This window comes from Lynx canadensis, chromosome D2 (genome assembly GCF_007474595.2).
Source record: "Lynx canadensis isolate LIC74 chromosome D2, mLynCan4.pri.v2, whole genome shotgun sequence".
In the NCBI taxonomy this organism is placed as follows: domain Eukaryota; kingdom Metazoa; phylum Chordata; class Mammalia; order Carnivora; family Felidae; genus Lynx; species Lynx canadensis.
Window position 1 is genome coordinate 33,429,212 of NC_044313.2, and position 25,093 is coordinate 33,454,304.

The 25,093-nt window shown below is 42.5% G+C and overlaps 2 protein-coding genes across 2 annotated transcripts in view; both read right to left on the reverse strand.

Moving 5' to 3' along the window:
* The window catches only part of PLCE1 (phospholipase C epsilon 1), a 197,143-nt gene extending 190,116 nt beyond the window's left edge, over nt 1–7,027 (reverse strand). Inside the window, 1 exon segment of the mRNA XM_030334220.1 lies at nt 6,929–7,027. Coding sequence (XP_030190080.1) covers nt 6,929–7,027 — 99 coding nt within the window.
* Nucleotides 7,028–7,297: 270 nt separating this feature from the next.
* The window catches only part of LOC115527113 (1-phosphatidylinositol 4,5-bisphosphate phosphodiesterase epsilon-1-like), a 125,541-nt gene continuing 107,745 nt past the window's right edge, over nt 7,298–25,093 (reverse strand). Inside the window, exon 3 of the mRNA XM_032595159.1 lies at nt 7,298–7,627. Coding sequence (XP_032451050.1) covers nt 7,298–7,627 — 330 coding nt within the window. The remainder of the gene's footprint in view (nt 7,628–25,093) is intronic.

The following is a 25,093-nucleotide window of genomic DNA, read 5'->3' on the forward strand; positions in this document are numbered from 1 at the left end:
TTCTCATGTATGTTATTTGACCATGGATTTCTCTGCTTTGCTTTGCTTTGTTTTTCCTCGGTTTCCTTTTTTTTTCTCTCTCCTCTCCTCTCCCCTCCCCTCCCCTCCCCTCCCCTCCCCTCCTCTCCTTCCTTCCTTCCAAGAATATAGCCAGGGAACGACTGTTGTACCAAATAATTTACTCGAATCAAGTGTTCTCATTTTCATTTCCTTCACCTCTGAAATAGACAATCATCCATCTTTCCTGAAGTCCTGCCTCTCTTACCATCTCACTGCTCCATCTCTGCCTTGTTCTGTGGCTCCCCTTCCTCCTTGGGTCTTCAGAGTAATTGTGATGCAACAGAGAGGTGCCAATCAGTGCCTAATGTAGGGAGTGACACATTGGCTAGCCATAGGTCAAATTTACCTGATCAGACAAAGGACCTGTTTGATCTGACACACAGTGTTTCAAAATCAGAGAAGCGGGGCGCCTGGCTCGTTCAGTCTAAGTAGAGCATGTAACTCTCGATCTCAGGGTCATGAGTTCGAGCCCAACGTTGGGTGCAGAGATTACTTAAGTAAATAAGTCTCTAAAAAAATAAACTTAGGGGCACCTGGGTGGGTTAGTTGGCTAAGCATCTGGCTTTTGGTTTTGGCTCAGGTTTCATGAGTTCAAGCCCTGTGTCAGACTCTGCACTGACAGTGCAGAGCATGCTTGGGATTCTCTCTCTTTCCCTTTCTCTCTGCCCCTCCCCCATTCATGCTGTCTCTGTTCTCAAAATAAACATGTAAACTTAAAAAAATAAAATAAAATCAAGAAAGTTGATGTTACAGCATCTCCTAAAAACTGGAACAATCTGGTAACACTGAACATTCCTATGTGGTGTCAAATGGATAGACCCTCCCTTGTTACCTGGGGCACAAGTTCTCCAGTTGGCTCCAGTCCCTATCACTCTCTAGTGATCCCATCTTGCCAATATCTGGTCACCATTAGTATATGAGTATGTGATCCCTGCCTTAATGGGATATAAACGTGGCTATAGATATATATAATAAACATACTGAGCTCCCCCAGCATGTGCTCTGTGTGCTCCTTCCTGTGCTAGTTGCCAAGGACACAGAAAGTCATGGTCTCTGCACTCAAGGGGTGTTGCAGTTTACCTTCAACATACATAAATATTAGGTATGTACTAAGTAATCATTCAGCATTGTCATCAGCACTTGTTTCTAAGTCCTCAAATGTGTTTGAAGACATAAAGATGAAGACTTCTAGAATAAAGCTCTGAGCTACCACCACCATTGCTAACACTCCATTCACTAAAAACAAAAAAGAATCAACAGGTTCTACCAAGATCTGGACTAACACATACCAGTCATACCAATACTGGATAAGCTTTAATAAGGTGCTTGTTGGAAAAATGCTGAAATGTGGATGAAGTGGTGGTGGATACGGCAATGTTCAGGCACCACATTAATCAGGCTATTACCTCTTATCAGATAATCCACTTAAAAAAAAATTTTTTAATGTTTATTATTTATTTTTGAGGTTGGGGAGGGGCAGAGAGAGAGAGGGAGACACAGAATCAGAAACAGGCTCCAGGCTCTGAGCTGTCAGCACAGAGCCCAACGTGAGGCTCAAACTCACGAGTCATGAGATCATGACCTGAGCCGAAGTCGGACGCTTCACTGACTGAACCACCCAGGCACTCCTCTTGTTGCTTTTGGGAATTCTGCAATAGCCACCATGTGGAGTAGCCAGAACTAGCTTGCTGGAAGATGAGAAACTTCACTCTTGTTACCTTGGTGGATAGCCTGCCAATAACCAGACACATGGTGAGGTCATCCTAGATCCTAGATTATCCACCTGCCAGTCCAAATGCCATTACAGATACATGACAGGGCCCACCAGAGACCAGTTGATCAAGACTAGGAGAACACCCAGCCAGTTCACAAAAACACGCACCAAATTAATTGTTGTGAAAACTCACTAAGTTTTTGGGATGCTTTGTTACAAAAGTTAACTGACACAATGATGGTGTGTGGGGTACAATGATAAGTATTTACTTGCATGAGATTTGAATCCACATAATAACCCTGTGAGGTTGATTTATTTTGCAGGTAGAGACAGTAGGCCTAGAGAGGTGGAGAAACACAGCCAACTTTACCCAGTTCCTAAGAGGCTGAGCCAAGACTAAAATCTGGCTTGTCTAGCTCTGTGGTCCAGCTTTATCTACTGCACTAAACCTGGTCATACCAAAGTCCAAAAACGGTGGGATTCAAAAAACTACTGTCATTTGCAAGAGGTTTAAGGGATGTTTACATTGCTGTTATTGTTTTCATTCATGATAATTCCTTTCACGGTCTCCCTAAACTACTGTGCAAAACAGGCAAATTATGACTAATAAGTGACCAACTGTTTCCTTTGTATGGAGATTTATAGTTTTAAACTGCAGGGTAAAAAAACACATAAACTTTATTTCACTTGATTAATGTGATAATAAAGGTGCTGAAAACTAGACAGTCCACCACCCTGTATGAGCTAGCATCTTTTTTTTGAGATACAATCAACATGTCACAACATGGTATCTAGGCTTGCCAAACAGATATGTGTCCATTCATTCACTCAACAATTGATTTATATTTATTAAGCACTTATGTTGTGTCAAGCCCAATTACTAGGTATCCAACAGTGAGCAAGAAGAGCTTCGTTTTAGTGTGGAAGTCGGACAATAAATATGTAGATCAAATAAGTTAATTAAAAATTACAAACTATTATATACTCAAGATATATTTTGGATATAGATGCCACAGGACTTGCTATAGTATTGGGAATGAGGAAAGGATAGGAGTCAAGGTTTTGACACTGGGCCGTTGATAAATTCTTAGAGACTTAAGATTTATATAAATACCTATATAGACAACATTGCAAACAGCAACCCTAATGGCTCCTATGTTTAACAACCACTGTGGACTGGGAATGGATCTTTTTCATGGAAGTACACTAGTGCCATTATGCCAGCTGCTATCTTTGAGCAGGATGACTTTGATACTATGAAGTTACTTGCAGAAAAGCAAACAATGCTTAGACAACACTTAAGAAATTATTTGTGTTCTTTGTGACTCAAGACAGAGGGATGCCTTGTAGAAACCAGCACTGGGACATGGAGGTCAGAACCAAAACAAAAGAAATATCCAAGACTGAAGAAGCTGGGGCAATTAAGATGGAGACAAAACCAAAGACTTTGGTGAACTGAAACGCATGAAGTAGCCAGATACACCACATCCATAGCACTTACCCAGGAGGAGAGCTCATTCCTCTACACAGCCACAAAGAGCTTTATCTTAATTTTACTTCTACTGGGGCCAAAGTGGGTACTGGTCAAGGGGAGTCAATTTCATAACTTGATCTGTTTCAAATTCTATCTTTCTGGGGTCAGAGTTATGGAAAATTATGACGCTCCTAGATCTGATGGCATTTCTTCTCAAGTCTTCCAATAAAAAGGTTTGTTATTTAGGTGTCCATGGACTCAGTAATACTTGTATCATTGCAACATATATTGAGTGATTAAAATGAAGTAGGTTTTGAGCATTAGGCCATGATTTCATTGAAACTTCAGAAAAGCTCTAGGAAGAGAGATATTACCACCACTTAAAAATAAAGAACCAGATATCATATGTTTTCACTCTTATGTGGATCCTGAGAAACTTAACAGAAGACCATGGGGGAGGGGAAGCAAAAAAAAGTTAGAGAGGGAGGGAGCCAAACCATAAGAGACTCTCACAAACTGAGAATAAACTGAGGGTTGATGGGGGGTGGGAAGGAGGGGAAAGTGGGCGATGGGCACTGAGGAGGGCACCTGTTGGGATGAGCACTGGGTGTTATATGGAAACCAATTTGGCAATAAATTTCATATTTAAAAAATAGGCAAAAAATAAATAAATAAAATAAAAAAAGAAAGAACCAGTGTGCACATTGCTAGGACTTAGCACCAGGACTCTCCATTTCTAAGCGAGTGTTGCTAACTAGTTTGGGGATCCTATAGTACAAGTGTAAAAGAAATCACTTTTAAGAGGGATAACTGTAGTAACAATCCTTTTTTCTCTGTTTATTGTCTGTCTCCCCCTTCCAGAATGTCAGCTTCTTGAGGACTTTACTTCTTTTTTCATTGCTGTATCTCCAGTGTCTAGAAGTGTTTGGCATTATAGCTTGTCAGTAAGTTCTTGATTAAATTAATAGTTGTCTCTAGTCTCTATCTTCTTCAAGAACTTCAAATCCTTCAGTTTTTTTGGTCATGAATCTACTGGATTCATCTCCACAACAGGTGACATTGGATTGTCATTTGTATTTGCTAAACACCAGACATGGAAATCACATGAAATGGCATCAAATGTTTACAAAGTATTCAGAATAGCTATACCCAAATGCTCCTAATTGCTACTAACCAAAAGTGACCTGTTCTGAGAAATTCGCCAGTAGTTTAACATTATTCTATTATCATTTGCTGATTGAGAATACTTAATCAGATCTATTTTCCATCCTGAATCTTCTTGAAAATGATGATTTGGAAATGATCAAGGCCCTAGAAAAAACAAAATATGGATTCAAATATTGACCCCCCCCAATTCAGTTTAATTCAATGAATGTTCTATAACATAAAGGGGTCAGCCAACATTATCTCCAAGGTCCCTCTAGTGTTACTGTTCAATTACCCACACCTTCTAGCCTTCTTAAATGGGAAATGGAGGATATTAACTAACCTTAATTTTGAAGATAATTTTGATCATCATTTTTCTCTAATACAGCATATAGTTAAGGTCTTCTGTTTCTCTCTCTCTTATCAGTGTTCTTCAGTTATCATTTGTCACTAGTGACTATGCATCTTCTTCTAATAGAACCCTTATCTCCCCATAATGTAATTCTTAAAGTAGCCTGAGCTAGAAAAACAAATAATCACATTTATTTGAACTATGTGTTAACTGTGAGTTCATAGGCTGGATAACAATGCAGGAGCCTCCTTCATGGAATCAAGCATAAGAGCTGTGGTTTGGAAACCCCTTTTACTGGTCTCATGGGCCCTTTTCCTAACTTTCGAAATGCAGAAGCCGTGTTCTAGAAGGTTGAAAATGCTGGAAGTTTGATGGGTATATGTGTCTAAATGAAAGGAATGATATAACACCTGCCAAACTTCCTGAAGAGTCAACAAAAACAATGAAGCTGTTTTAGGGAATGGGAGCCGAAGCAGCCCGTCGACCTGAGTGGCAGATATGGAGAATAGGATTTTGGTAGCAGGCAGCCGCTTCCCTGCTCTCAATTCCACATTCCATTCAAGTGCCTGTGTGGAGAATTCCATTCTACTGAGAATATTCAGACTATGCACGAGACGCTGACCAAACACAGCTCCAGAGAGCCAAAAATAAAGGCTTTGCTAAGGCTGTGCCAATTAACCAGAGCTCCACCACTGGCTTTTATGGGAAGTTAAGCTGAATCTTTATTACTGCAGGAAACATCTAAGAAAGAGTGTGAGAGGGTGTCCCAGGGCATTTGATAATCTAGGAATTTAACAGCTGGAAATGCCCTTCCAAATAACTGCGTCCAATCCACATTTTACCCTGTATTCAGATTTTGCCTCCTCTGTGCAGCCTTCCCCAGGCTCCAGCAAGAAATGAGCATCCTCTTTCCTGTGCTCCAACTGCCCCTCTGCAAAACTCTATTGAAGCACTTTCTGCGAAGTATGGAAGTCACTGTCTTACTCTCCTTCCAGGTTGTGAGTTCCCAGAGGGGCAGGACCATGCGTAATTTAACATGCTGTCTCCAGCAAAGAGCACACTGCTTAGCACCCTGTAGGCAGGGGAGAGAGGGGGACAACAGAGAGAGAGCTGAAGGCTTAGAGCCCAGTTCCCAAAATATAGTCCCTAGACCAGCATCATCACCTGGGAACTTGTTAGAAATGCAAATTCTTGGGTCCTACCCCAGGCCTACTGAATAAAAAAACTTTGGGGCTGGGGCCCTGAAATCTGTTGTAACAAGCCCTCAAGCCCTCCAGCTGATCTTGATTCCTGATAAAGGTTGAGAATCACTATCTAAGACTTGAGGGAGAACATGTTACTTTTCATCTCTGACTGCACTTTTCGTATTATTTGTCACATCCATGCCACATTTCTTTTAGGGTGGGAGCTCCTGAGGGCAGAGGTGAAGTCCTGTCATCTCTATATTCCCCAAATCCCCCAGCTTAGCGTCTGGCACAGAGTAAATTTGACAAATGCAAGCTGAATGATGGGGCATCTGTCGCAGAAAGTCCCTGTGGCTGTGACTGGAGCAGGCCTTTCTGAAATGATGCTTCTGCCTTAATATTTCCAAGGATGAATCATGTCTGAGATAATAATTCTAACGGGAATTACCATACTGATGAATCACATCATAATGAGAAAACCTGGCTGCCAAGGATGCCTCATGAAAAGAAAAAATCAAATCAGGACAAATGGATTATGTAGTGATTATGTGATGTCAGACCATGAATTAGGTCGACAGAGGGATTTAATGGCCTGAACTACCAGGCTCCCTGCAGCTCTAAGGAGCAACGGGTCAGTTAATGAATCACATGGGGACAAAGCCCCTGCAAGAATAAAAACAAACTTTCACAAATCCTGTAGACGGCGATGCCCTGGCTCAGAGACTCACGGCAGTGTTCTTGCTAAGCTGTACACGTGTGAAACTGTGGGGCACAAAGAGTTCCCGAAGTCCTATGGCTCCGGTTGCTGTGTGTCTACAACAGGTGGAGGGGACCAAAGCCAACCCATAGAGCCAGGATGTTTGCTTCCTGTGCAAATGAATCCCCGCTCACCCGTCCCGGCCTCTTCAGCCCCTCTCTGCCTGGTGTCATTGTTTCCAGACCAACCAACACTACACATCCTTCCTCTACCCTTTGCCTGAAGACTGCCTGAGACTGACCTCCCAGAACATACTGCTCTGACCATCAGAGGTGGCACAGCAGAACAGAAGCCTTGGGGTCGAGAGGAAATAGCCTGGTCTTTGCATCACACTGATCATGTTGGACTCTTAATGCCACTATCTAGAAGCCATGGGGAAGTAGCCTGTGTTTTTTAATGGGGAGTATCACAGAGTTGTTATAAGCCAGGGTTAAAGGAGATAAGATAGCTGTGAGTTGTCTCCAGCTACATAGATTTTGAGCATCCAGAGTGTCATAACAGTATCAATGCCTGCATCTCCAGAGCTCCAAGGCTATTCTTGCTGTCCTGAAGTATCTGAGGCAACTTTCCCACCCTGAAAAGCCATCACCCCCACCATCACCCCTCTTATTTATTCATTGGTGTTTCCAGGGTGCTGGAGCCTCTTCTGTGCTTGGCCTCCTGGATGTGGAGGTGTCTGAGTATTTTCTGGTCCATCACAATAGGCAACGATGAGCGAATAGAGACCACCAGGTTTCCAGGAGCCAGAGTCATCACTGAGCTCAGACAGGTCAGGAGGGCGTGGAGCCTGGGAGAGGAACTGCTGAGTGTAGAAGGGAAAAGGTACCAGGGGCCTGGACAGGATGGAGGATTTGAGGAAGGGGATAGAAAAGGAGTACAACCCAGTTTTGTGAGGAAATTCTGGGACCCACATGTAGAGAAGGGCAGCCTCTTGGAGGGTCTAAATAACAACCAGGTCCCAGGCAAGGGTGATCACCCAGGGGAATCCTTTGAGTGGCATGGACTGGCATCCAATGCGGATGGGGATAAAGTCTCTGGCTGTACTTTAATCTCTGAAGAAGATATCTATGCCTACAAATGTCTCCAGCTACATAGATTTTGAGTGTCCAGAGTGTCATAACAGTATCAAACACTTTCCTTGTTTGGAAGGAAGGAACAGGGGGAGGTAGGCCATAAAATGGACAGTTCTATTACAGCATGCAATTCTGCAACGGTGTGAGCACAAAGTGCTTTGGGAACACAGAAGAGTGTCTTAGTAGGTCACAGAAGGCTTCTCCTAGGTTATAACAACTGAACATAACCTAAAGACAGTAAGAGTTAGCCAGGCAAAGGTGAGGGCAGAATAAAGAAAGAGAGAAGAAAACACTCTAAATGGAGGGAACAGAATGTGCAAAGTGGTTCCCTGTGGTTGGAGCTAAGAGAGTGAGTAATGAGTCTGGGGAGGTAGGCAAGATCTTTCTGAGTTCTTACAAATGAATACAATTAGCCTAGAACTATTTCCTTTCACAAATATTTTCTAAGTGAACAGCCACAGAAGTACCTTCAACAGAGTTTTTAAAAATGTTTACAGCTGGAGGGTTATATCTCCTTTGCCTGGGGAAACCCGTTGCCCATCTAGAGGTATCATGCTAAATATTGAAGATGTAACATCAAACAAGACCCAGTCTCAGCTCTTGAGGCACTAAGGGGATAGAAATGATCACTTTTTAAGGGTTCTTATAACTTGATAGTTTCCTTGTTATTAACAAAAAAGCAATGGGAACGGACAAAGTACGCAATATTACCTACCAGCCTGGAACAGGAGAGAGACCATTGACTTCATTCACACCTACAGTGTAACAATGACAGAGGCATCCCACAGAACGGGAAGTGATTGAGAACTTTACCTGTCTAGTTGGACGTATAGAGCCAGAAAGACATGGGAAAGACTGAAGGAAACATTGCCTTCCTCTCTACCTTTGGAAGATAGCAGTGGAAATGTAGGTTTCAAGAAGTAACCAAAATAGTGGGGTCTACAAAACATTAAACAGGTGATGGCATTAGAACTGTATGCAAGTTTCCTGTCTCACATTTAGGTCTTTTATCTATTTTGAGTTTTTTTGTGTGTGTGTATGGTGTAAGAAAGTGGTCTAGTTTCATTCTTCTGCATGTTGCTGTCCAGTTCTCCCAGCACCACTTGCTAAAGAGACTGTCTTTTTTCCATTGGATACTCTTTCCTGCTTTGTCAAAGACTGGTTGGCCATATATGTGTGGGTCCAATTCTGGGTTCTCTATTCTATTCCATTGGTCTATGTGTCTGTTTTTGTGCCATCATCATACTGCCTTGATGATTATAGCTTTGTAGTAGAGGCTAAAGTCTGGTATTGTGATGCCTCCTGCTTTGGTTTTCTTCTTCAATATTACTTCGGCTATTTGGGATCTTTTGTAACTCTATACAAATTTTAGGAAGAAATGAGCAGAAGGCATGAATGGACACTTTTCCAAAGAAGACATCCAGATGGCCAACTGACACATGAAACAATGCACAACATCATTCATCATCAGAGAAATACAAATCAAAGCCACACTTAGATACCACCTCACACTGGTCAAAGTGGCTAAAATGAACAAATCAGGAAACTACAGATACTGGTGAGGATGTGGAGAAATGGGAACCCTCTTGCACTGTTGGTGGGAATGCAAACTGGTGCAGCCACTCTGGAAAAGAGTGTGGAGGCTCCTCAAAAAATTAAAAATAGAACTACTCTATGACCCAGAAATAGCACTACTAGGAATTTACCCAAGGGATACAGGAGTGCTGATGCATAGGGGCACATGTACCCCAATGTTTATAACAGCGCTTTCAACAATAGCCAAATTATGGAAAGAGCCTAAATGTCCATCAACTGATGAATGGATAAAAAGATGTAGTTTATATATACAATGGAATACTACTTGGCAACGAGAAAAAATGAAATCATGCCATTTGCAGCAATGTGGATAGTACTAGAGGGTATTATGCTAAGTGAAACCAGTCAGAGAAAGACAGATATCATTATGTTTTCACTCATATGTGGATCTTGAGAAACTTAACAAAAGACCAGGCGGGAAGGGAAAGGGAAAAAATATATAGTTACAAACAGAGAGGAAGGGAGGCAAACCATAAAAGACTCTTAAATACAGAGAACAAACTGAGGGTTGATGGGGTGTGGGGAAGAGGGGAAAATGGGTGATGGGCATTGAGGAGGGCCCTTGTTGGGATGAGCACTGGGTGTTGTATGTAAGCCAATTTGACAATAAATTGTATTAAAAAAATAAAATTGAAAAAAGAAAAGAACTGTATGCAAGTTCATGAAGAAGAGTCAGGGACTCTCTATCCCCAGATAGGTTATTTCTGTCCTGTTAGAGACACTCTCAGCTATGTGTGTGCATGAGCACCTATGTTCAGGGATAGGATCATATGGAGAGACTGAAGATCAAAGACAACATGTTCAGAGGGCTCAGAGGTGTGGGAAAGCAATTACCTTCCATCTCATCTGTGCCTATCCTGTAGTCAGATACAAAAGATATAGTCACCATTAGGTGTATTCCAAAGAACTGCATGGATATTATTTAACAAAACAAAACACCTAACGTTCATCAAAACTGAGGACGACAATCATATTAAAAAAATTAAAAGCTTCAAAGTAAGATAAAAACAGAGAGGGAGGCAAACCATAAGAAACTCTTAAATACAGAGAACAAATTGAGGGTTGCTGAAGGGGAGGTGGGTGATGGGCTAAATGGGTGATGGGCACTGAGGAGGACACTTGTTGGGATGAGCACTGGGTGTTATATGTGAGTCATGAATCACTGGTTTCTACTCCTGAAACCAGTACTACACTGTATGTTACCTAACTTGAATTTAAATAAATAAAAAAATTAAAAGCTTCTAATTTACATTCCAAAAATAAGGCATTTTGGCTCTTACAGTTTGTCATTTAAAAAGCCTGTTCTGTTGTCTCTACTGAGCTTAAGGTTTTTCTTGGCTATCAAAACAAAGAGGTCTTTTGTTGACAGAAACAGGCGACAGTGTTTTGGTAAAAAGCTTATACACAGAATAATGGTATGAAGCTCCATTGTGTAAAAAGTAGACTTAAGAGCTTTCCCTGTCTCCAGATTCCATGGGTTTCTTGCAACAATCTAAAATACCTTTGTCTTTCACTTTGTGGGAACCCTAAACAACTGAATGCAGTCATTATTTTGTAAGGGCTTATAAAGGACACTATGCAGATATGACTACATATAATTTTTGAGGGGGGAGGGGCAGAGGGAGAGGGAGAGAGAGAACCTTAAGCCTGATGCAGGGCTTGATCTCATGACCATGAGATCATGATCAAGAGCTGGACACTTAACCCTCTGAGCCACCCAGGCACCCCATGACTACATATAATTAAAGGCAATGTCAACAACCGTGTATGTACTAACTACAGCTGTGACCAATCCCACTGGGATCAATCACTGGTGGGTGTCTCAAAGATTTCCTCTTCTTTGCACCCTCCATGATCCAATGATCCATGATATGTTGTACTGTATACAGTTGGAACTCATAATATATTCCTTGAATTGATTTCATTTGGTTCTTGGAATCTGCATTTACTGGACACTACCAGTAATGCCAAAGGTAAGGGCAAAGATGATGCAGTCAACATCATGGCCAGGTGGGCTAGAGAAAGGGTAGGGCCTCTGAGGCTCACTTCCAGCAGAACAGGCAGGAGCTTAAAGAGACATAGTGAATGTGGAGCTGAGCTGGAAGAAGGGGCCTTCTGATAGGGCCATACCTCTGTGGAAATCCCAGTTATTTCTGCAATTTCTTTGGACATCAGTGGGTGCCCTTTTGGAGGGCAAATGAGGGTTCAGCTGGAGGGTTCTAGCATCTGTGGGCCCAAAGTCAGGCTATCTTTTGTCACTGGGAAGCTCAGTCCCTGTGCTCTTTCTTCTCTCAAAATCTTGTGCTCTCACTGCAAGGACCCCAATGACGCTTACTTAGCCATTCACTTCCTGTGCAGGAGACAGGAAGGGAGTTCTATCTGTACTCATAATTGGTGGAGAAGAAGCACATATGGGGACCTAGCATGGGGCCACACTGATGAACAGACCACAGATAATCCTAGTGACCATGATGTGCTACAAAATAGGAGGCAGAAGCATTGGGAATGGAGATACACAGACTCTGGAAAACAGGTGCCAGAAACTCAGGAGTGCAGGGATAATATGAGAAGTTCTTTCTTTTCTTTTGATTACCTCCATCCAAATGGCTCCTTTCAACTCTTCACCTTGAAGCCATGGGGAAGGCAGAAGGTAGGATATATGTTGTATTAGGAAGGAGGGTATGGCTACCCTGGCTGGGCTAATTCTGGTATCCACTGGTCACCTCCAACAGGTTTCCTCATCAGCTCTTCCATGTTTTGCCCTGGACACATTCCTGAGAATTATTTTTTTTAATGTTTTTTACTTTATTTTTGATAGAGAGAGTGTGTGCAGGTGAGGGGCAGACAGAGAGAAAGAGTCTGAAGCAGGCTCTGTGCACAGAGCCTGATGCAAGGCTCGAATTCACAAATTGTGAGATCATGATCCGAGCTGAAGTTGGACGCTTAACTGACTGAGCCACCCAGGTGGCCCCAGTCCTAAGAATTCTTAAGACAGACTGGACAACCTTTTCCTATCAAGGCCATAAATTCTTTCTCCATGTCCAAAATCAATCATAGGCCACTCACAAAGAGTTAAAAATAAATCATATCTAGCATTATTTTCAGACATAAGACAAAAAAATAAACACAGCCAAGAGCTGTATGTATAGTGAATGTGAAGATAAATGAGATTCACATTGTGAGCAGTTAAGAATGGAGAGGAATTTGGTGAGAAGAAAATCCTAGAAAGATACAGTTATGAGCTTGGGATAGAAAGAGGAAGGCAGGGGCTGGAAGAATAGAAGTGAGTCTGAGATAAGTGTGCTCTGGAGGCACCTGCTGTTTGCCTGGTTTTGGATATCAGAACAATTATCACCCTCCATCTCTAATCTATGAAGTGCTCACCGATTAATCAATGACTCACCCCTGCTTCATCGAGTGTCTCTTATGACCAGGGGTGACTGGGAAGGCAGGGCAAGTAATAGGGGAAGTTAACTAATAGGATGAGACAGGAGATAATAAGTGAAAAGAGAGAGGTTCAGGCAAGTGGGAACAGGCTGACTTCTCTGGGAAGTGAGTGGCTACCACATGCCCCAAATCATGCAAGGGCATGAGACAGGGTGTAATGGATGAACCTACTGTAAAGCTGGTGAGTGAAGAAATAAGGAAAGAGCAGCTGTACTGTGAACTCCTGATTATCTGGGGTGATGTGGAGATCATAATACTAAGCAAAGCTGCCTGCAGGTGAGGTGCTACGAGGCTTGTTATAAAAATCCAAGCAGGACAGGAAGTCAGAACAGGCAGCAATCACAGAAAAACCTTCACGAATAAACAAAGCCCTGAGATGGACACCACTGGAAGGTGGAGAGAATGAGCTCATGAGGATGAAAAGTTGCTGGCTCTCAAGTGCAGGTTTGGGTTGGAGATCAGACTGTCAGCCTGAGATGCTGGATGTCCTTCCTTCTTCAGCCCCTGTCAGTGGCATTACTGTCTGTGCCTATCCGTCCTAGTGGGAAGGGGGAGAAGGCCAGGAAACCCAACTTGCTCCTATTTTGAAGGGAGTGAGGGGTAAAAGGAGAACAGTTTTTTTCTTTCCCCTTGGAGAGTTTGCCTTTCAGCCCAGGAGGCTTGACGCCCAATGTTCTGAGCATTCTGGGCTTGGGGAGAGCCCCTTGGTGGGACTTTGCTATTATGGCAAAGAATTTAAGGTCCTAAGGCAGGTCCTATGGAGGTTCTGTCGTTCCCCCAGGTTGTTGCGACTTCTCTTTTGGTGGCTGCTCCCACCAGAGGCCAGGTCATGGGACCAGGTGGGATGGCAGGTCCTGTGGTATGTCCACTCGTACATAAGGTGGGATGCAGGGAACTGGGTGGTGCTCCAGAAAATACACTGGTAGCTGCTTTTAAAGAGACCCAGAGATGCACAAATTCAGACAGACACACACACCTGAGCATTGAGAAGACACAGCCTTCTTATGCCTTACTTTGACTCAATTATCTTCAATGGTGTCCACCCCATGGCATCTTGAGATTCAGTCAGGACAGTGCCTCCATCACCTGTCCATCCTTCTGGCCTCATCCTCAGTTACTACCCTACAGGAACCCACTGCTCCTGCCAAACCAAGCTGCTTCCCACCATCCCTCCCCTCAGCACACCCATGCTTTCCTGCCCTACTGTCACCTATCAGAATCCTATCCGCTCCTCAAGGCAATCTTAATGTCACTACTTAGCTAGTTACATGACCTTGGGACAGTTGCCTTCTCTGCCCCTCAGTTTCACTAAGGTAAAATGGGGAGAAGAGTGTGGTGATTATGTGAATTCATAAAAGCTAAAGCCCCTAGATCAGTGCCTGGGAATCAGTGAGTTCTGTGAAAGTCCCTGTTTCTTTCTCACCCATTGGATGTCCTGGGATATCTGCCTGTTTCCTGGCCCATCTTCCCCTCTGATCACTCACATGCTATCTGGAATACAGGTGATAACTCTATGCAGCCAAACTGGATTTACTTCATTTTGCTTCCAGATATTTCTCCAATTTTAAGCCCTGTCCATTTTGAAAGGAATAAGGGTACAGCACTGAGTTTCTCCTCTGCTGTTCCCAATTCAATTATTCAGTGTGAAGTCCTCCCAGTGAAGGACACTTGTGGCTTTTTTTTTAAATAACAGTTTTATTGAGATATAATTCATAAGCCACACAATTCACTCATTTGAAGTAGACAGTCAATGGTTTTTGGCATATTCACAGAGTTGTGCAATCCTCACCACAATCAATTCTATATCACCTTCATTACCCAAAAAAGAAGCCCCATCCCCATTAGCAGTCACTCCCCATTTTCCACCAACCTCCCCAGGCATAGGCAACCATTAATCTACTTTCTATCTCTATAGATTTGCCTGTTCTGACATTTCACATAATCCCCTGGCTTGTTCAAGGGGCCAAACTCTTCGACTTTCACTCATCATTAATCTATTTCCCCCAAATACCCAGCTCCACAGGACCAGGCACATAGTTGTCACCCAATAAATGTTTTGTTGAATGAAAACTGAAACATGGGTTCAATCAAGTGAAACATTTTTTTTTTCACATTTCATCTTTGGAATGTGGTCCGAAGCCAGTTCACGAAATAGATCAGGAGCAGAGTTGTATTTTTGTTTTCTAGGGCATAAAAACACTTTGCTAAGACTTCTCAAACTGAAATTTTAGTGCAGTGGTTCTCAAAGCTGGCTGTACCTTAATGTCACCTAGGAGACAAAAGGTACTGAGGCATAAGCCCTTTCCCTCCCACTGCCCCCTCAAAGTTCTGACTTAAATCCTACAGTGGGGACCATCAGTATCTTTTAAATCTTGGCCAATTTCAAATATGATTCTATGAGCAGTCAGGGTTGAGAACTCTTGTTCCAATGGAAACAACCAGCCTAAGCAAGAATAATTTGTTGAATTCCAGCCATGCCCAGAATGACACGCTGCCAGTTTTCAACTCTGTCTTCAGGAAAATGAATCTCTGAATTTTTAAGAAAGCAATAAAAACCAGAATATTCGTTTCACGAAAGTTTTCTTTATAGCCAACATTACTATTAGACAGAATTGTACAAAATTGCTGACACTTGACTGTTTTTGAGCTATAAAGTGGAAACTTCGTATCATTCAAACTAATTGAATGCATTTATTTCATGAAATAGAAGAAACATATATACTCGATCTGAACAACCATTTTACTAATCCATCTATTCATCTTCCTTGTGCTTTACATACTTTCTAAAAAGAACATTCCAAGCTTCATTGAATATAGATTTCTAGTCGAGGATGGAAAATAAATTTACCGTTGAAGAAGACAAAAGCATGAAAATTCATGACCAGATAAAACAACACCGACTTTATAACCAATCTTCACTTTTTGCCACATTATTTTTGGAAAGCACGTCATAAAGCAAGAAGATTGTCATAAAGCAAGTTATGTTTTCCCATAGGAAAATTTTTATGATTCAGGATTGTGTTCCTGACTAGACATCATATAAATCAGAGATATGATCAAAAACAGGTCACAAAAACAAAGCTGCAACAGCTGTAAACCTCTATAAACATCTAAAATAATAAATTTATTATTCAAGCACCATAAAATGTCAAAATCATATTTTACCCATTGATTATTATACTGTCATTCTGGAAGGTAATTCAGCACTGCTCATCAAAACTCAAACCGCGCACATTCTTTGCCCCACCTCTAGTGATCTTTCCTATAGGAAAACTGGCTCTGTCTCTCCCCCGTCCTCACAGAACCAGGTATAAATATCTCAGTCTAGACTTGAGACCCTGCACAATCTCACTTCCACGTGGGCAGAGCCCTCAGGGCTCCTGCCCGTCCCGCCACCTCCTCTTCTGGGGCTCTGCTCCCTCCACCTGCCAGCTGTGTGTTGCCCTAGGTTCCGAGGACAATCCTGTTCTGAGTCAGGAGGAATTTAAGGAGCTTAGGTGTCTAGTGCAGGCTCCACAACATCTAGTCAAGTGCATTTCTGCTTTCATTTCCATCTCAGGCTGGGAAGTCAGGCGTCTACCTCTTCCTTGTGACCAGAACTGCTCATGGCTGTTCTGAGCTTTGCTGCTGGGCAGACTCCTTCCTCACTTCACCCCTGCCTCCAAGAGGCTGAAGACCTCTACTTGAACCCCCCACCCTGGAGTTCTGCTACCTACTGCCGTATGTTTCTGATGCCAAAAACCTCTCTGGCAAATAAATATTTCATGAATGAGTGAATACCTAGCTTTCTCCACACTGCACACAACGGAACAGATACTGTTACCTCTGGGTGGGTCTCCCTGAGTCAGGTGGCTCCTGGACTACCAGCCACCATGTCTTCTTTGTGAAAACCATATGCTGTGAATACCAGCCCTGCCTTTCTCGCTGCGCCCAACACCTGCCTCCTCTTGGAAGGTCTCCAGGACTCCTCCCTCTCTCTGTCCCTTCTTCCTTACTACACTGCCCTAAGGTCTTACTAGCTCCAGGCTTAAAACTCCCCTGATCCATACATTCTCCTTCCTGTCTCACCAACCCTGTGGTCTCTCATGTACTGCAAAAGGTAGTGGACATTTGGTAAAGCTCATGATTCTAGAACAGTGGTTCTCAGCCATTTTGCCCCTCAGGGGACATTTGGCAATATGTAGAGACATTTTTGGTTGTCATAATTGAAGATAAGCTGCTGGAATCTAGTGGGTAGAGGCCAGTGGTGCTGTTAAACATCCTAGAAAGCACTGGACCATCCCCACAACTAAGAATTATCCAGTCCCACAACTGGCTGAGGTGGAGAAACTGTTCTAGAAGAATCAAAGACAACTCCTGAAGCACTACAAACCAAATCAAATTGAAAATCACCAACAAAGAAGGATAATGCCTCCGTTTTTAGCCCAAAAAACTTTCCCCCTCCAATTATAAAAATTTATGCTCATTACAGAAAAATTAGAAAACGAAGAAAAGCAAAAGATTGCCTGTGATACCACCATCTCTTATATTTTTACATACAATGGTTGTGATTGTATTATATACAATTTATATGCTTTTTTTTTTTTTTTTAGTTTAGAGAGTGAGCAAGCACGTGAGTGGTGTAGAGGAGAGGGAGGGAGGGAGGGAGGGAGGGAGAGAGAGAGAGAGAGAGAGAGAGAGAGAGAGAATCCCAAGCAGGTTCCACTTTCAGCACAGAGCCCAATGTGGGGCTCAATCCCATAAGCCTGGGATCATGACCTGAGCTGGAATTAAGAGTCGGACGTCTAACCGACTGAGCCACCCAGGTGCCTCATGTACAATTTATATTCTGCTATTTCTGTATAACATGACAACCAAGTCTTCTCCATGTTATTAAAAGACACTACTTCCATTGTTATGTGAGACTGCTCCCCATGATCCAATGGCAGTGTAATTAACCCTTGTCTTATTAGTGTAAATTGTAGTTGTGTCCTGGTTTTCACTATTATAAAGCCTGTTGGGACATGCATATGTGTGCATAAAACTTTTTCTATAGGGTGGTCATTCCCTGGATGAATCTTAGAAAGGGTCTACAATCCATACACAATTTTTGAAAGGCCAACAGAATTTGTCAAAGGATTCTAACATTCTTTGACACGTGAAATGTTCCCCTGGACCCTGGCTCTTCTCTAGTCTAAAAACATCCTCCAAACTTGGAACTTAAAGTGTCTCCATTTGAGGAACATCAAAGGAGCCAGAAAAAAAATCCATCTCCCAACTTTCTGAATAGACACTGCAGTAGATCATGAGAACAAAAATGAAAGTCTTGTGATTTTTGGCACAAAGAGACATAACTAATGTGCCCTTAAGATGGCAGGACTTGCTGGTTACAGAGACAAATGATTTTATTTAGAATGTCCTTCTTATAAGCATAAAGCCACTTTCTGTTCATTAAAGCAGTTTTGTCATTTTATTTTTAAAAAATTTTCGTTGTATTTTCTCTTTATGTGAGGTATTTAGGCTTTGGGGAATGCAATGATTTTGACAAACATCTTAACAGCTGTTTGTCGGGATAAATTCAGAACATTTTGAAACAAGAACAGCTCAAAGATAAATTTTTTTTTCATTAACACCCAAACCAATTTTTCCTATGTTTTAGGAGCTGATTATAGGATAGCTACAGAGAAGTAGAAGTTAAATTGTCACTTTCTCTTCCTGCTCCCAGATTGAAAGGGAAATCTGCAAGTATATATAAATCAATTCAAAGAAACATGTTTTGATGTGTGACTCATGTTAAACTCAGTGATGGCAGGGAATGGTAAGAAAGGTGGGGATCAGAGGGCCTGCGTTTCCACTTCTCTATGCCACTAATATGCCCCTGGCTTCGTCACTGACATCTGAAGCATCTGATTTCAAAAAAGGAAGACTATCAAATATGTATTTGTATATTTGTGTATTTATATTTGTCTAAATGCAATAACATTACAAAGAGGGTTGTTATTGTGTATTCCTATGTATTATGTATTCTCCTTTATGATGTCAACTCAAGTATGGTCATGGACAGAAAAGTCAGTACTGATCAGGCAAGCCATGGGACTGGAAAGAAACAGGAAGATGTCTGGGTGGAGAATTAGTGGTTCAGAATCAAGTATCATGGCAGAAATCAAAAGTCCCTTCCAAGTCACAGGTCTGGGGGCCATGATGTTAGCAATGACCATGGGAGGCATAAAAATGACAAAACATCCATAGCAACCACAATCAATTGAGGCTGTTTGAGGGTTGACCTCATTGTAGGCACTCTGCTAAGTGTGTCACTTGAATTATCTCAGCCAGTCCTCACGACCACCCCATAGGAGCTTGTTATAGAAGCACACATGTGAACAAGGCCTGGAGAGAAGTTCAGAGGATTGTAAAATCTTCCAGCTGCAAGAAGGCCAAGCAGAGATTTCAGCTCTGTCTTCTGACTCAGCCCACAGGAAAGGCCAGGCAAGAGGAGGCATTAAATAAAGAGCTCAGTGACACACAGAGGTGTGAACCTGAGTGAGGCGGAGGGCTCCTTGACTTATCCTGGGGCACACAGCAGGCAAAGCCCCTGGAGGCCCCGTGGCTGCAGAGGAGCTTAGACCTCACCTGGGGCACAGTGGGGCCGGGGCCAGTAGGTCTGACGAATGATTGTTCTTCCAGGAACAGGGAACGGTTCTTGCTGCTGTCCTTGCCCGCTCTTCCCTGCCCTCCCCCATGGACAGGGTCAGGATTAGGAGGCCAGCAGACCCCAGCCTATGCTATGGAAGTGAGAGAAGCAACAGAGGAGCCTTGTCCAAAGGCAAAATCTGCCACAGTGGGTAGTTTCCAACAGTGAAATCAAACAACACAATGGCTTGTGGATTTTTTTTAATAACAAAAAAAGTATTTGGGGACCACTTGGGTGGCTCAGTCAGTTGAGTGTCTGACTCTTTGATTTCAGCTCAGGTCATGATCTTACAGTTTGTGGTCTCTGTGCTGACAGTGCAGAGCCTTCTTGGGATTCTCTCTCTCCTTCTCTCTCTCTGCCCCTCCTCTGCTCCCTCTCTCTCTCTCTCAAAAATGAATAAATAAAATAAACATTTAAAAAAAAGTATTTTCGGGGCGCCTGGGTGGCGCAGTCGGTTAGGCGTCCGACTTCAGCCAGGTCACGATCTCGCAGTCCGTGAGTTCGAGCCCCGCGTCAGGCTCTGGGCTGATGGCTCAGAGCCTGGAGCCTGTTTCCGATTCTGTGTCTCCCTCTCTCTCTGCCCCTCCCCCGTTCATGCTCTGTCTCTCTCTGTCCCAAAAATAAATAAACGTTGAAAAAAAAAAAAAAAAAAAGTATTTTCAAGATAAATCTCATGTAGAAGTCAAGAATTTACAAAAGATGAGTAGCAGAGAGATTCTGGTTTAAAGAGAGATGAAGGAATCCCAGAATGTCCTCCTTCCACCTATTTCCAACCTAGATACTTTCAAGGACACTAGGGCCATAAGCAAGGTTGGACCCCTTGGCATCATCAGGAATGGTCAAGGACCCCAAGCAGTCTAACTCTTCTTAGAAATTTAGTAGCAATCCATTACCATACAGTTTTCTAAAATCCTAAAAAAAAAAAAATCTATTTTCCACCTGTACCACACTTTTGGCTACTAAGTCCATTGCTTCCCGGCCACTTAGAGAAGTACCACTTAATTATTGTTACCTTTCCCTTGTCTTAGACTTGCCCTGCTCTATCTTCAAGGAGTATGGTTTCTTCTTCTTAGTAGTTACACTAGAACATTTTATGACCTTAGAAACTTTGTTTACATCCTCCTCCTCTTTCCAGACAGAACATTCTGAATCTGTTTAGTCTGTTCTCACTGGAGGACTAAATGCAATAATGTATGTAAAGCACCAAGCAAGCAACAAGGGTGACATAAAGAAGGGGTTCAGCAAGCATTATGCCTTTATCCTTCCTTTTCCATCGCCTTCATCACTTAAAGGGCTCTTGCATGGTTTTGTCTGTAACCCTTTGTTCTTTTCTTAGCTACACTCATTGCTGTGCCTCAAATAAGGTTGGACAAGACAATGAAGTCATCTCTACCTACACAGGCAAACAGTAACACTTCAAGACTGTGAACACCAACGCCAACCAGCACCATGGGAAGTGCCATCACAGCCAGGAACACAGAGTTCACCCTTCTCTATGTAGCCTCCACATTCCCTTGACAGGAAAATTGCAGCAAAGAAACCTTGGCCCCAGTAAGGATTTCTATTATGCTTCTGCATAACTGAGGGAGGTACAGAGGAGAGAGAGAAAGAGAGAGAGAGAGAGAGAGGAAGCGAGCATAAGCAATAGGGAGTGAGCAGGGGGGGATCTGATCTAGCTGAGCCATGTGGGAAGAAGAAATACGTTTCCTCTGCAGAAAGAGAGGCATGAGAAACAGAGAACAGAAGTCCTCAGACAGGACTGGAACTGTTAGGAAGGGGGCCAGCATTCACTTGGTGAACTTATACGTGGAGGAAAAGAAAGTCACGGGAACGTCAAGACATTATTGGCAGGAGGATAAATTGGCACGAGCTTTTGAGAGGACCATTGGTCAACATCTATCACAGTTTTAAGAGATTCTGGAATCACATTTTTTAGGAATCTAAACTTGCAGAAATTCTAACATTGTACAAATAGACATACAATGATGTTCAGTCAAGCATTGTTTCTAAGGGCCTAAGTGTTCAGCCTAAGTGTTCAACAGTGACTGTTTAATAAATTACGGTGTATCCATATAATGAATATCAGGCAACAGTGAAAACACTGAGGTAGTGATATATTACCAATATGAAAAGATCTTAAAAATGCACTAAGTGAAAAAGGTAAGTTGTAATATGAGCCAGTTTTTGTTTCATAATAATATAAATACAGCAGTCTGGAAGGATACATGTGGACTGCCGTGATTTTCTTGGAGAGGAAGAGCATTGTCACTTTTTACTTTGGGTACTTCTAGATTGTTGAAATTAGTAATTAAACATCAATTAAATAGAAAAGCTAGCTCTAGCACAGTGGTTATGTGCATGGGCTGTGAAGCCATAATACTGGAGTTGAAGCCCAGTTCTGCCTCGTCCTATAAATGATAAGTAACTCAACTTCTCTGTGATTCAGTTTCTTCATTTGTAAAATGATAATAACAATAGTACCAACCCTACAGGGTTATTGCGCCAATTAAATGAGTTAATACGCTCAAAAAGTTTAGAAAAGGCCTGGAATCAGCAAATGCTTGCTAAATTGTTGGCAAGGAAAACAATAATTTGGTTCTTCTTTTTTTTTTTTAATGGCCAGAATATGGAAGGAGAAAAGTGGGAGAAGATTAGTGCCAGATGATAAAAGGCCTTGCACATCAGGCAAAGGAGTGAGAATTAACTTATTCAGTAGTCAATAAGGAGCCACGTAGTCATTCAACAAATATTTATTGAAGGCCTTCTATGTGCCAGGCACCATTCTAGATGACTGGGACACATCAGTGAATGAAATAAAGAGCATTTTAGAAAAGCACCAGTGTAACCAAGACTGGTCTTTTGGGCATGATGGTGGCATGTCTTAAAAGTGTTTTATGTGTGTTTGTGGGGGAGATGATCCAAAACACTGGGGGTTGTCAGCCAGGAGGTCACTGCATTGTTCAGGTGACCAGGGGCAGATACGTGAGAGGGATATATGAAAGGCCAGAGAAAACAGGCAATTCCTAGTGTTGGCAAGGTGGCTGAGGGGAGGGGGCGGGTGGGGAGCTGTGGTGGCCAGAGAACCTTTGAACACCAGCTTCTTAAAGTTCATTTGAGCACCAGCTGACTCAGTCGCCCTGGACCCGGTCCTAATCCCATGTCCACCACTGCTGATGTGAGGGGCCCTGGAAAGCTGAGTTTTCATGAGTCTCAGAATCCTTTTATAAAATGACAGGGTCTGACCCTTATGATCTCCAGGGCCCCTTTTGGCTCTAACATTCTACAGTTTTCATGTCATTATAAAGCGGCAACAGAATGGGACTTCCTTTCCCATTACCAATATGTTATAGTCTAGAGTCAAAAGAAAAACCACCAAGACATAGGATTCAGATGTGCAGGATAATGTATGAGAAGACTGTTTACATTCATTTCCTTTCTGAGAAAGCACATACTGAAATGTACATGTCAAGGTCTGAAAATGGGTTACTCAAATAATTTCCTTCCATACATGCAGCTGTTCTAAAGTATAAGCCACACTCGTCCAGTAAAACCATCATCTGTTCTGTAAAGAATATGAGCATTCATCTGGCCCTTATTTTTAGAGTAAGAGGTCAAGTGCACAAGGGGTGAAATGTAGTCAAGTCCACAGTGCCAGATGCAGACAGGGCGCTGAAGTCCAATTATAAATCGTAATACCTGAATTTGTGGTTATTTAAATTAGATGTCTGAAAAGATCAAAACAAGGAAATCATGGACTATTAGTGTGGCAAACAGAAGCTGCAAAAGCCTACGTTTCATTTGTTCATTCATTCAACAAATTTCTCTCACAAAGTAAATCACCAAAATAAACAGACTCTGACTCATTTCCCATTGCTTGCTGGAGTTTGGTTCTTTTTCCCCACCCAGGGTCATGGAATACGTGAACTTCAGACTTACTCTCTGTGTGAGAAAAACCCTGCGAGAAGATAATCAACTCTATGTTAGAAGAAATTGCAACTTTCCACTACTCACAAGTAAAAGGCACAGGAGCCAGGCTACCTGAGCCCTGAGCCCAGCTCTGCCACTGACCACCCATGCAACTTTAGGCAAGTTACAGGTCTCTTTGCCTCAGTCCCCCTCTCGTAGGGTTGTGATGAAGATGTTACTATTTCTACATTGTTTTGAACAGTTCCTGCTGTACAGTAAGCACACTATATAAGTGCTTAAAAGATAAATCTTAGTTGCTAGAAGCAACACAAAGCAGCTGAGAGCAGTTGCATATTGATTCTCTTAAAGTATACACTTCCTCTTTGTTCATCCTACTCACAAAAGGACCACGGAAAACCGTATGTTAGACAAGGATCAGCTGCTCTTTATTCGTACTTCCTTAGGAAGGGCTAGGAAGAATTTACACTAAAAAACCTCCTGCCAGGATTGCTAAAATCAAAATGACTCTTCTCTTTATAAAACAGATACAAGTTTGTTGGTAGAGATGAAATTAGAATGCCCTGGCATGATGCCCACCAGCCTCAGAGTCTGTAATTTCAACCAACTGTTTGCCTGAGTTATTTGAACCCATTTTATTCTTGGCTGTTCTGGCGTGTGAGTGAGTTGTGTGTGTGTGTGCGCGCGCATGTAGAAATGCACGTGTGCATGTGTAGAAATGCATGGGGTGGATGGGTGGAGGGGAACAGCCCAGATGGAGACTTGATGCTTGAATGGTTGAGTCTGGGTCATTTTGGCTCCAAAACATAGAGTTGTCACCTAGAGCAAACTACTTAACTTCTTGAGCCTTAATTCCTGGGACTGAAAAATGGTCTTGACCAGTGGTCCTTTGGGCTCTTTTCTAAACCTATTATTCAAAGTGGCTGGGATGATTTGTTTTCATAACAATTGCCCCCCTGCAGACCAGCCAGTGGGCTGCAGCCACTGCACTGGCTAGGGAACCTGAGGGTGTCTGGCAGCATAAATAATGAAGAGCACAAACCTTGAATTAAGAGTTCAAGACCCAACTCTGCCACTTACTGTCTTGTGACCTTGAAAAAATACAGACCCTCCCTAAGCCTCATTTTGCCTATCTATATAGAATGGTGATAATGATAACAGAATCTACCTTATCAGGTAGCTGTGAAGAATAAATAAAAGTACTCAAGAAGCACTTAGCCTGATGCCTGACAGTCTGTGCTCATTAAACAGCAGCTTTCACAATAGTGGCTGTTCTTGTCTCTGAGTGCCCCAGGGGGATCTTAGGTATATTCTTCTTTGATAGTGATGGGCAGTTTATTAGCTGGTTTTTAGATTAGCTTTTAAAAGCTCCACTGAGAACTTTTAAAACATACCATATTCCTCCTCCACTGTTTTTCTTCTTTGCGTTTTTTAAAATTATTTCAAAACAAACCAGCTATTTTAAAGTGTGTCTGAGTGGTGGCCTATTACTCATCAGATGAGATTCCAAAGCTTTTCGTAGGAAGGATTTCATGTCAGGATGCTTCGGTCAAGGAGCTGCCTGTCCTGTTCTTTCTTCCCTTTGGACAGGCCCCTGGAATGAGCAGGGCTTTGAATACCTCCCACCAAGGTGGCGGATTTAGGGGGTGCTGGGAGCTCAGCCTGGAGCAGCGGCTGGAGGAGTCAGTCAGGAGAA